Source organism: Muntiacus reevesi, chromosome 3 (assembly GCF_963930625.1).
Source record: "Muntiacus reevesi chromosome 3, mMunRee1.1, whole genome shotgun sequence".
NCBI lineage: Eukaryota > Metazoa > Chordata > Mammalia > Artiodactyla > Cervidae > Muntiacus > Muntiacus reevesi.
This window is the reverse complement of record NC_089251.1, coordinates 249,273,266-249,285,908: the sequence shown is the minus strand read 5'-3', so window position 1 is coordinate 249,285,908 and position 12,643 is coordinate 249,273,266. Positions and strand designations below refer to the sequence as shown.

Here is a 12,643-nt window from a genome sequence, read left to right as displayed (position 1 = left end):
ACACTAATTGCAGGCTCAAAAAGAGCAGAATTTATGGCGAAGGCCAAGGCGGCTTGTTTATAATTCATGCAGTTTTAAATGGCTGTGCGCGGGCTCCGCTCTCGCCCTGGCTGGCGGCCGCGCGGGAAGGGCCTTCCCAAGACTGGCCGCCGCCCCCACTCGCGCCGGGAGCGACCGAGTGTGGTCATCACATGACGCTCACGCCAGGGGCAGGAATGCAGCCATCCGAGTCGCTCCCGGAAGCCTCGAGGAACCTTTCTCCAGAGGTGGGAGAGGACTCCCACCCTGCTAGCGTGGGGGTGCTTTGGGGCCGGCTGCAGCTGCTTGGAGAGGGAGCTCCCAACCCCGCGCTTCTTTGGAGCCTGAGTGTGAGAGGAGGCTGATGTCAACCGGGCCAGACACCGTTTAAAATCTAATCCATGAAACCCTAAGCCGCAGATGACACTTGGGGCCTTGCAGACACCCGCAGACTCAGCAGATACTCCTGCGGTAACACACCGCGCTGGAAAACGCCTGGAGCCGCGATGCATTATGTATTTTTATTATTATTTATGGTAGGAAGAGGAGATGAGGGGAAAACCGGGCTGAATCTAAACAGCCTGACAATTCATCTATTTAATATTTAGCCAGTTAAGAAAGGTTGTTGTAATCCCTGCAAGGCAGCAAGCTCTCCTTTGATTTCCCTAATAGCTTTAAAAAATAATTTCTTACAAGACAATTAGAAATTCTGCCTATGGATGCAAATTTCATAGAAAAACAATTTTAAGCCTTGAACGTGGGTAAAATATCCCTTCGGTTGAAGTCATTTATTCTTTTGATACACTTCTACAACATGTATACTTTAAACCTGTTCAGATAAAGTGAAATTTAGCAAAAAGGATAATTCCCTCCCGCCCCCAATCTAACATGCCATTTTAAAAACAGCACAAAGGAACAAGGAAACTAAATATTATTTTGAGCCATCATTATTTAGCGAAACACAAACATCCAAATAGAAACGATTGTTGTTCCACCAGAAGATTAGAAGTTAAATGATTTCCACACAATAGAAATTTCACCTCGTGTCACCCGGGATGTAGTAGGACTTGCATTATTTGTCAAACCAAATAGAGATGCGTGGGCCGACTTTGCTGAAATACAAAAGAATCGAACCTTATCTGAAGGCGTTTTCCGAGTGCCTCCTCCTAGAGAAGCCGGTGTAAGCAGTCCGCCCCAGTTAAAACCACGCTAATATTTACAAAACGGTTATAAATCCTCGAAGACATTTCGCCCATTTTGTACAAAGAAACAGGAGTAAACAAAGTGTTTATACTTATTATGTTCCATTAATGAAACTTTTATTACTTTACATCGTGGGGAACGTTTGTTTTTTTTTAGAAATGAACCACTGATTTCTATAAGGAAAAAATCGTGAGGGCATTTCCGACAGAAAAAGCTTAGGTGCATGGCTTCCAATGATCGTTTCTTTTTCTGCATCTTAGCTTTTTCATTGTTCAATTCTTCTTATGACTTCTCTTGTATCTTTTCTTTGATTGTCAGTTTTCTTTCAAAGTTTTTTTAACTACTTAATGCAGAAAAGTGAGCTCTGGCCTCACCAATGTAAGTGCAACCTAAAAAGGTGGATCTGTATCTAGAAAGAGGGCGGTAGAAACAGTAAAACAGGCAGCAGAGAAACACCCTACCCAGATCATTCCACCCAGGACATTTCTAGGTTTGCATCTTCAGATATTGCACCCTCTGAAGTCAATAGCTAGGAAGTAATCAAGTATTCCCCAGAACCAATTTGTGTACTGGATTCCAAGTAAGTGGAAACAATGTTTCACAAGGTTAGCCTATCGGGTGGGGGGGGGGGGGATTCCTCTGGGATTGTGCACAAGATAAAGGCAGAATGATCTACTTGCAAGTGTGCGTGATTAATACAGATACACTTCCGACTGAGAAATTTTTTATTCTAAATATTTGTTCAAATAGTACCAGACAATTTGAAATCAATAAACTGTGGCGAAGGCTGTGGTTGTTGGGAAAAGAAAAACGGGTGTCGTGCCACGCCATGGGGCCTCCTGACTCTACCCGTGAAGGACAATTTGCGATCTTAATCCTTTACAACTACAAACACCAGCCACGGGTTACAACTGTTCAAAACTACTCTCTCAACTAGTTCAGACCAAGGGGACTAAAGAGGTGATATGTGGCCCCCCGCAGCCCGGGAGCGCGTTCCTAAAGTCGGCTGGAGAACTCTAAGAATATACACATAAATACATTAGACGAGGATAAATAATCAAGAAAACGAAATGACTCGCTTCAAATAATAAATACAGATCGTTGAGTCCGATGCAATTCTTATGGGACGGGAAGAAGCATATAAATTAAGGTCTCCGCAACTAAACTAGACGCGGGCTAGGCCCGGACCCTCTGCGAGGCGCGCCGCCGATGGATCTCAGACTTACCTTCGGGACACCATTACCAGATTAGAGTCCCTCGGTCCGCAGTATGTGGCACGGTCAGGTTTAACAGCGGAGAATCCTTGCGGCTGATTTACGGCGAGTCACCCAAAGCAGGGTGCGCCTGGAAAGGAGGCCCAGGCGCCTGCGCCTCGGCCGCTGTTGGCCCAGAGACCGGGAGGCAGCGGACCGGGCCAGAGCGAGGGAGTGGGGGGGTCGCCGAGCTGCCCCGCGGGCCCCGCCCGCCACCCCCGCCACCAAAGCCAAAGAGGTAATCGCGCCTCGAGTTCGGGCCGGTGGCGGCCGCTACAGATGCGTCAGTTTGGGGGCCTCGGGCAGGCGTCCCTGAGACGAGTGGTGGGCCGAGAGATCTGTGTAGGTGGGATGAGGGTCACACGGTCCGTGGTGGTGGTTGCCGGGAATCTGCGCGGCGCAGCTGTAGTCCACGCTGGCCGAAGAGGGGTGCGAGAGGTGGCCCAGGTTGAAGACGGGCCCGGACGCGGGCGCCATGGAGTCGACGAAGTTGCCGCCCACGTACACCGGGCTGCCCTGCAGGTTGGCGCTGGCGAAGCCGCCGCCGTTGCTCGCCATGGGGTGGGGCTCGAACTCGGGCGCCGCGTAGCGCTTCTGCTGAGGCAAGCAGCTGCTGAGCGGCGCCGTGTAGGCGGCCAAGCCGTACATGTTGGGCTGAGATTTGGCGAAGGCGGGCGGCGAGGGCGTGTCGTAGGCCAGGCCGGGCACGGGTGGCAGCTGGCCTGAGTAGGCCACGTGGCCCGCGGCGCCGCCGAGCGGCGGGCTGCGCTCCGGAGACTGACCCGCCGGCGAGTGCAGGATGCCCTTGGCCTTCTGGTCCTTCTTGTATTTCATGCGCCGGTTCTGGAACCAGATCTTGATCTGCCGCTCGGTGAGGTTCAGCAGGTTGGCCATCTCCACGCGGCGTGGCCGGCACAAGTAGCGATTGAAGTGGAATTCCTTTTCCAGCTCCACCAGCTGTGCACTTGTGTACGCCGTGCGCACCCTCTTGGACGCTGGGCCCGGCGGGCTCTTGTCCTCGCAGCTCTCTCCTGGGCCGGGAGGGGAAGAGAGAGGTAGCTGAGTGGGAGATGTGGGGACACCCTGGGCCATAGAGGGGTGCTTCCCTTACTCCTTCTTCTTCCTCCCCCCTCCCCACTTTAATCCTGGCTGGAGCGAGGGAGGGGCGTTAGAGCGGTGAGATTCCCAGAGATTCCCAGAACTCAAAGGCCCCAGGCCTACCTCTCAGTGGCACCTGAAACTCCCATCTGCCTTCTGAAGTCCAACTCACTCAGCCCACCCCTTCCCCTTCAGCCTAGTCCATCATCCCGTTCCCAAGGCTAGGAGGAGTTTAATGAGAGACTAGTAGCAGCTGGTAAGGCCTCCCACCCTGTCAAAGAAGGGCCAGACTTCACTTTGAACACTCCTTCCAGCCGCTGCTGCTGGGAAGGTAGGTGGGGGGAATATTGGAGGCAGCCTCAAACTGCCTTGCTCAGAGGCTGGCTCCTGGGCAAAACACCCCAAGCATGGAATGAGGGTGGAGATCTTGGCAGCTCACTCCAGCTCAACTGCACCCATGGGCCCAGTACTCAAGTGCAGGGAGGAGACATACCATGAAAATATATCCCCAGAGTTTTAGGGCATCCAAGGCCAGGCTGGGCATATTTTGAGTATTGCAATGCTGGGAGCAGCAGCTTCAGCAGTGGTTTCCACCACCCCTGCCACCTCTCAGCAGCTTGTCCACTCCCTCCCTAGGAAGACAAATGGATTTCTCCTGGGAGGGAGGGCCTAGGCCTGCAGCCGGGAAGGAGGGGCAGAAGAAGGAGCTTACAGACTTGAAGACACTTTCCCCCTAGGAGCAGCAGCCCCAAAGAGCAGCAGGCAAACCAGAGATCTGATAACAAGCTAACTACATCCCAAGCAAACTACACCTCAAGTTAGCCCTGGACCTGGGAGCAAGTTCATCTACCTAAAAAGTGCATCAGAGAACACAAGGCCAGAAAAGTTCAGGAATCAAGCAAGCTGAGCAGAATGGCAGAAGGTCTCAGAGCTGCTGGTCCTGCCCTTTTTCTTCCACACAGACTAAATGGACCTAGGGAAAATTTTCTCAACACCAGGGTCTCCCTTTCCAGGGAGAAAAACCCAAGGCTGCTCCTGTTTCAGAGTACAGCCTCTTCCCCTAGGATATGTGCCTCCACATTAGGGATTTCCTGGGATGGGGAGAATTGAGTGGGAGTGGCCTGAGATGTGCCATTTCAAGTTTTGCTTTTTATACGTGTTATTTTGTTTGTTTTGTTGGGGCAGGAGAGGGTTGGCCATGCCCTTCAGCTTGCAGGCTCTTAGTTCCCAACCAGGGATTGAACCCGTGCCCCTCGGCACAGTCCTAATCACTGAACCACCAGGGAATTTCCCAGGTGTGCCATTTGGTAGTTTAGTTATCTTGGGCAAGTGACTTATCTCTAACATTTTCCTTATCTGTTAAAATGGATGTTTTATTATATACCTACCTCAGAGGGTTCTTTGGAAAATTAGGCAGTGCTTGTAAAGCACTTAACATGATTCTTAACATAGTGTTCAATAGCCTTTTAGTTCTTATTAATTTAAGGGAGTGGTTTTCATGTGATATGGGCTACATCACCCCCTGGGCTTGGGGATCATAGTACCTATCTTCAAGTTTTGAAGATCTATTGGCTGGAAGGAGTTGAGTTATGACCAGCAGTCCAGACATTAGGGCAGTATAAGGAAGAGCTGCTCTATGAATAACTGTGAGACATGTCCAGCAGCGGTGCCAGCAGCCTGGAGTGGACATCAGCACCCTGTCACTGTAAGGATATGACCACAACCAGAGACACTAAAAAGAAAGAACAGGGAGCTCCCTGGTGGTCCAGTGGTTAGGATTCAGCACTTTCACTGCCATGGCCTGGGTTCAACCTGCAGCCCCCAGTCAGGGCACTGAGATCACTCAAGCCATGCTGTACTGCCAAAAAAACCCCACACTTTCTGCATTGCAAGTTTACACATATGGCCTCCAAAGTTGTACTTCCAGCTCTGAGCCTCTTAATTCCTAAGTGAGCTAGCTTCTTGGGTCAGTCTGGGGGAAAGCCCAGAGATGAGCCCCCTCAGACGGCTACCTGCAGTGGCACAGCTGTTCTTCTGCTTGGAGTTCTGGCGGGACTCTTTCATCCAGGGAAAGATCTGCTTGCTGATGGTGGCTGAGGAGCCAGAAGCATTGGGCCCACCCTTGGCCTTCTTGGCAGGTACTCCACCTCCAGGGTTGGTGGGAGAGGATGGGGGCAGGGCTGGTGGCGGTGGCGGTGGAGGGGGCTGTGGTGGCTGCTGCTCTGAGTTCAGACCTGGAGGCTGGCTGCCACCACCCCCACCTTGGCTGTTCCCAGTGCCAGGCCTCATGCAGCTTCCATTGAGTTCAGCTGCCTTATGGACTGGGGCTCGCAGAGGCGCAGAGCTCTGGATGGAGCAGGCAGAGCCCGGGTAATCAGTGTCCATGGAGTTGGCAGCAGCAGGGGTTGGATAAGGCTGATGGGGGGCACTGTAGCCATAAGTGTCAGCAGCTTTGCTGTAGCCATAGCCTCCGAAGAGTCCTGGGTTCTCATAGTAAGCAGCCTTCTGCATCGTGTACTCAGGAACCTCCGGGGCCTGCTGACCCTGCTCAAATAACATTGACCACTACTGTCTCCTTCACCACCACCTCCAACGTCTGCCAAATCCTGAGAGAGCTGGGGCAGCCCCAGGCTCCAGATAACCTGCAAAGAAGAAAAGTGAGAGGTCCCAGAGGGACTGTCATTGGCAAGACCAGTCAATACAGAAGGACTAGCCCAGGCTCTCTGCTTCCCACCCACATCATAGTAGGAGGATCTGGGATTTTTATGAAGTTCAACTTATTTGAATCCTTGGAAATGTCAAAAGGGATTTCTCATAAACCACAAGAAAAGACTCCCCTTCATCCAAAGGAAGGGGCTAATTTTTTTCCCCAGATACAATTTTATTTCTCCAAGATTGTCAATTTAGCCTTTGAAACTGCATAGAAAAGCACTTATGGTCTATACATTTTAATGACTGATTCTCTCACTAGACTTTGAGCTTTCTGCAGGTATGGACTGTGTCTTATTCACCTACATATTCCTAACATCCAGCCCAATGCATCACATGCAGTTAAGTGCAGTAAATGCACGTTTAATGAATGAAGGATCAATGAGTTAATCATAGGTCATCCCAGGGATGTGATGGGCAAAAGAAAGCCCTATTAACACTCAGAAGAGCCGGCACTCTCAAAAAAAAAAAAAAAATTATCTCCCCCACCTGGTTTCAAAATCACAGCATCTTTCACGGAGACCCAGATAGTCCACTCTCCGGTGAATGGGTCAGAATCAGCCAGTTAGCACATGGATCAGCACTGTGAAATCTACTAGGAGATAAAACCCAAGAAGAAGACTTAAAGACTCCAAGAGTTATTTTGAGGCTAAAAAAGTTTCTTCTCTTCTACATTTTTCTAGATGCTTTACTCTGTAGTCCACTACTTTTAAATGGATATCATTGGAAATAAGAGATTTAGAATTTGAAATGCATGGAGCATGGGTTAATAAAAAATGCTTTATGCTCTAACTTTATAATTTTAATCCTGCATCCATTGTATGAATAGATACTACTATTGACCTCTGCTCTCAATCAGCCATTCCACTCCACCTCCAACCTACAACCAATGAGAGACCTCTTATGGCATAATGAATGGACATAGAATTAGAAGGGAAAGAAAAACCACTGAGAAAAATTCTACCCTTTTTGTGTCCTTTGACTCTTGATGGGGTGTCTACCTTCTCACCTACCCCCCTCTCCTTCTGAAAGCCCCTAATGAGTTAAAGTGTAACCAGCACTATTCAACCACTTTCATCTGCTTGATAAAGAAAACTCATTGGTCAGCTCCTAGATCTGAATTCTTGATCTCACCTTTCAGGCACCTCTCCTTCCCCCAAACTCCCTGGTTTCCATCATGGTCATCATGACAGACCACATTATCTAGACACTTATTTGGCCTACCGGATTTGACCATTAGTACTACAACTCCATTCACTCATTTCCCCTCCATTTTCACCACACAACCTAACTCAATTTTTTAAATTCTTCATAGTAGCCTTTATTTGGTAGAATAGTTGCTCATCTTGTTTTAAAATATAAGTAAGCATGCCATTAATCTTGATAAGAGAAGTGCTTCTCAATGAAATAACAGAATAGTCAGATGTAATGTTTTAGGAGTAGTTTCTATTATTGTTCTTAAACGTATGCAGTTAGGATAGCTACCAAACAAAGCTGGTCTTAATCCTTCTTTCATTCATTTTCTGTATTATTATCTGACTATTAAAGCTACTGAATATTAAATGGAAAGCTACATCCTCATTCGGTGACTAATATTTATATGTGTTTGCCTCCAGGCCAAAAGACTACTCTGAGTTTGGTTAGATCTCAGGATTTTTCTGGGATCCTGCTTCCAGTCTTAAATCTCAGTCTCTTTGGATGTCAAAATGGTCACTTTTGACACTCAGACCACCAGAACTCGATGCTGCTTCTGTCATTCCATCTACAGCAGTGGAAGCAAAACATCCCCCCTCTTGCCTCCCAGGGTGATCAAGTTTATCTTGATAGGTAGACTAGTCACAGTAAAATAGCCTCTTTAGTAACTGACCAAGTCTTTGAAACAGATGGCTTTACATATATATTTGTTCCTATGGAATATTCCCAGACAAAGCTCTGTGTACAGACCTCAAAAGTGCTAATACTGGGCAGCTCCATGAGTAAGCTTAGAGTCTGTTCTCCCTCTTCTGTTTTCATTGTCTTAAGGAATTTCAAGGGTCACTCCATGATGCTCCCCCACCCAAATGTCCATTTCTCCAGAAGCAAGGGCAATAACTCTCTCCTCACTGAGAAGGACTTTGTAGCCTCTTCCCTCAGCCCAAAATGTAGAGCTCCAAAGAAGTCACCTTTCCTAAAACAGAACCTGAGAATATTGTTACAAAACTGGTTTAAAAAGAAGCAGCAGCTTATTTCTTTGCAGAAATCGCTACTCCTTGTGAACTCTGCTTGAACCTAAGAAGCAGGAACGGGTCATAAATCACTTGGACAATGGTCAACTGTTCAGTGGCTCATCTTTTCGAGCCCCCCTCCCCTTTTAGGGCTTTCTTTTCTCGCCCTTTGGTACCTCTGCTCATTTGGGCCGCAGGACCCAGATGCCTTGGGGTGAAGACTAAGCCGCATAGGGGGAGGGGTGGTGTTGGAAGTCCTCAGCTGCCCTTTCCTCCCCTCCTCTCCTCTCCCCCCAAGTCCTGCCCCCACCCCTGGCCGGGAACACCGGCCAAGGCAGACACCCCAGAACCCCGCCGGCGCCATCCTCGGCTCCTCCTAGGGCAGGCGCGCCAAATGGGATCTAGCTGGCTCTATTCTCGCGGTCCCGGGAAGTTGCCCAGCTCAGCTCGGAGGCCCAACCGCCGGCCGGGAATGCAGGGCCAAACGGTCCTCAGCCGAAAGGGAGGCGGCCTCGGAGCCACCACCGCCGGATCCCCGCTGCACCCTCTGCGCCTCCGAATCAGCCGAACCCTGATACTTGCTCACTGCACTTAATTCTGCCCGGGATCAATACCTAAAGATGATACCGAATAAATAAAAGGCGCTCAAAGCGGCTGGGGGACGGAGTTATTAAGCAGCTGGAGCTCTCACGGTGCATATCAATGCACCTGTCATTGTGGTTTGTAGCAAAATTTATGACTGCGAGCACGGCTGCAGTAAACGCTTCAGTAAGGAATGAAAAGAAAAACACTTCCCAAGGCCCGGCACTTTTCAGAAGTGGAAAACAGGCTCTGCGTAGGAGGAGGCGCAGCAAAAGAATTCCCTGCTCCGCACTTTCCCCGGCCCTGCGCCCGGGGAGTAGGGGGAGTATATAAAGTGGCCTCTGCGGGCCTCTTGGAGCAGCTCTGCTCGGCGGCCGGACGTGGGACGCGTTGGGCGCAGCCTGGCCAGGGACCGGAGACCTGCCGCCCGCTACAGCCTTGGAGGCCGGAGACTCGCCGGACGCACGGAGGCCGGCCCCGCGCGCGTTCGCCCGCTGCCCTCAGTGGCCGCGCAAAGGGGCTGGGAGGGAGGCGGCTGCAGTCGCCCGGTGGTTAGACTAGAGCTGCGATCGTCGTAAAATCAAAGACGGGTTGGATTAGTCTGTGCAACTTGAAAGAGAAGGGGTAGGCGTTGGGGTGCAGGTTGTTTCTATTCCTTCCTTTATTTATTTTTTTAAATTTTTCCTCTAAGGTTCGAACTGGTCTGGGCTTCTCTGCTTTACCTGAATCAGGGCCTTGGAAACCCACAGATGTCTTTCTGGCAGACACCAATCTTGCTGGGCATCCCCATTAATTCACTGGAACTGAGCAACGATTCTTCCTTCCCTGCTGGCTTTACTACTTTGGAATTGGAAACGACTACTTTTCCGATTTCCTAAGAAGGGGCTCTATTTACTGTAGAGCTGGGGCAGCTTTCTGCCCATGTTCTCCTGATCTCTCAGCCTGAGCTCTTCTGCCCTATGGGAAGACCTGGACGTGCCTTCTAAATCACTCTTATTTAGCCCAGATAACTCAATGTAATACACCCTGCATTTAAGGCACTGGGCTCGCCCTATTAAGGCGCCATAAATTTGAAGACCGATGATCGGTTATCATGTAACCAGCGGCAGTTCACACTGAGGTGATCCACTTCAAAGCCGCCCTTTGTTTTATGTTTTGATGTATGAATCCTGAGATGGCTAATTTGAGTTGCAGGACAAATGGAAGTGTAGTGGAAATTACTTTTAAAAATCACACCACTCACCACAATTTGTGTGTGTGTGTGTTCTCAAATTTTTGTCTCTAACTCTTTGTAGGCTCTTCAGGTTCCTTTTGATATTCTGTTGAGATGATCTGGAACAAAATGGAAAACTCTCAGCAGCGGCCAGTTCTTTCTTACCAACACATGCGGAGAGACATTACTCCCTTTAAGGGTGTCATAATCAATGTCACTGTTTTATATGGTGTCTGCAGCCACTCCAGGCACCTTCCGCCTGGCAGAAAGGAGACTTGGTTGGCTACTGGGGAGCAGGTGGCTTTTAACACCACAATCCTCGACTGGATGTGAGAAAGGGGAGGCAGAGCGGTGGGGAAGGACCAGAGCTTTCGCAGGGGGTGAGCCAAGTGGGCTAGAGTCACAGGGAAGCCATTCCCTCTCCTCTTATTCCAACCAAGCCCTAAAAGCCCCATGTTCCCCAATCCCCCAGGCCAAGTCCACCCTCTAAGGAGCAAAAGAGAAGGACTGAAGGATTGGGACCGAGGGAGGCTACAGCTTAGGGCACCAGAGAAGGAGGGCAAATGTGTAGATGGGCCTGGGTGGGTCCTAGCCAAGGTTCCCACATGAAGCCACAGAGAAGAGAGAGCTGGGTATGATTTCTTGGTTTGCACATTGTATCTACCACGATTTCCCTACGTTTATTTTATTCCAGTCAGTACCCACCACATTCCTGGCCTGGGCTGCCCACAACTGGGTCGGGATCAAACCAGCTGCAAATGGCAAAGAAGCAAACACCCCTTCCACCCCACCCCAAAACAGACCAAACTGCCTACCACTGCCTGCGCTCAGTGGGTGCCCGCCCTGGTCAGGTGAAAGGAGAGACACAGTCCCCTCCTCTTGGATCTGCCCTGTGCAATTTGTCGACTCAGTAGTTTGCAAACACTAAACTGCGCTGGGGAAAGCCCCACACAAAGCATTCAGGGCCCTTCTAAAGACCAGAGCGCACAGCCATAAGCCTTTGAAGTGACCTTTGGCTCGCGCAGCAATAACTCACCGCTTAATGAACACCCAACGGAAGCGCCTCGGAGAGATCCCGGACCGGTAGGGCTCCTAACACCGCGCCCGGGCTTCAGCTCCCCAGCCAGTCCCAGACCCAGAGGGCCCACTGCACGGAGCCGGCCCGGAGGGCTGCTTGGTGGAAGCACTATGTACTTGAGCCCTCGGACCCCATCAGCGGGTCCTGAAGCCATTTTATGTGATACATTCACGTGGGCGGACAACTTTCGCTGCTTAGTTATTTCTTATTTATTTGGGGGAGAAAAAGTTCTTCAGAATTAGGCACTTCCACTCAGAAGATCTAAATTGTGAGGCTGCCCAGTGCTGCGATTCCCCCATGCCTGTAGCTAGATTTTGTTTTCCCAGCCGCGGAGGAACAGGGTAAGTTACTCCTGGGCATTCTTGGGGTGTGTGGTGCACTCTGGGTGCACCTTGGGAAGGGGAAAGCAAAGAGAACCCCAAGGTGGCCAAAGTTGGGCTGCCCAGAGCCCCCACCGTCTTCTCACAGGCTCTTTCCCCAGCCCACCCACCACCCAGCACGGGTCCAGCTAACTTCAGCCTTCTGCTTGCCCAGCCTTCTGCAGGTTTTATCCGGCTGGCTCTGAGCCACCAGCTCAAGTACCCCTTTCACAGCCAGAAACGGGGAGCAGGAAGGAACCCTGTCAGAGCTGTCAAGGAAGAGCTGGTCCTGGCAGACCTAGCCATGTATCCCATCCCCTACCAGTACCCCGGGAAAAGGGGAAAAGCCTTTTGGATAGGGAGCCTTGGTACGGATTATTGAAATTTTCGGGGAAGTTATAAGTGAGTGCTCCACGGGGCCAAATGAAATGCTGCTCGCAGTAATTGGATTCAGCTGACTAAGTTGGCAGGCGCGCAGCTCCAAGGCAGCAAGAGAAGAAAAATGTCCAGCGACTTTAACTTCTGATGGAGCCAAGCGTCAGCAATTGACCAAACAAGTTTACCACTCTCCTTTGATGGCCAGGACCCTGGAAGCCTGTCCCTCTCTGGCTGAGACCTGTCCCAACTTAGGTGAAGGGAGTGCTTCTTGTTTTCTGGGTCCCTTTCCCATAGAGGCCCAGTCTGGCCTAGCCCTATAGCAGTTATCCAGGAGTTAGGAGCCGCTCACTCATGGGGCTGCTTTCTCAGGCTTTGGTCCTGGGGAAAGACCCAGGATGAACTGTCCTGTGCTCCCATATCCAGCAGCCACAGGACACAATACACAAAATGATGGATGGGATGCAGGAACCAAAATATTATTTAGCTGTCATTTCAGTTTCTTTAAGAAGGACCCAGAAGCCCTAAACCTTTTCTCTGCCACTATTGCA

The 12,643-nt window shown here is 50.3% G+C and overlaps 1 protein-coding gene and 1 long non-coding RNA gene across 3 annotated transcripts in view; one reads left to right on the top strand and one right to left on the bottom strand.

Moving 5' to 3' along the window:
• Nucleotides 1–12,643, top strand: part of LOC136163487 (uncharacterized) — a 490,623-nt gene that overhangs the window by 89,820 nt on the left and 388,160 nt on the right. The gene's annotated exons all lie outside the window — the stretch shown is intronic.
• On the bottom strand, nt 478–6,175 carry HOXD3 (homeobox D3). 2 transcript variants are annotated; one of them, XR_010662501.1, is made up of 3 exons: nt 5,585–6,175; nt 2,448–3,505; nt 478–1,630 (listed from the first exon to the last, which is right to left on the bottom strand). XR_010662501.1 is itself a non-coding variant. In XM_065931807.1 (2 exons), exons 1-2 carry the CDS (start codon nt 6,129–6,131, stop codon nt 2,748–2,750), a joined length of 1,305 nt encoding a protein of 434 aa, XP_065787879.1. In that variant the 5' UTR covers nt 6,132–6,175; the 3' UTR covers nt 484–2,747. The 2 variants fall into 2 exon arrangements, 1 of the variants encoding a protein (XP_065787879.1); XM_065931807.1 differs by having other exon boundaries at nt 484–3,505.

Bases quoted from the DNA above. Each gene is read 5' to 3' on its own strand.
- HOXD3 (XM_065931807.1), bottom strand. From the start codon at position 6,131: ATGTTATTTGAGCAGGGTCAGCAGGCCCCGGAGGTTCCTGAGTACACG. The intron at 3,506-5,584 runs GTAGCCGTCTGA...CTCCCGGCCCAG, and splicing joins GAACAGCTGTGCCACTGCAG to GAGAGAGCTGCGAGGACAAG.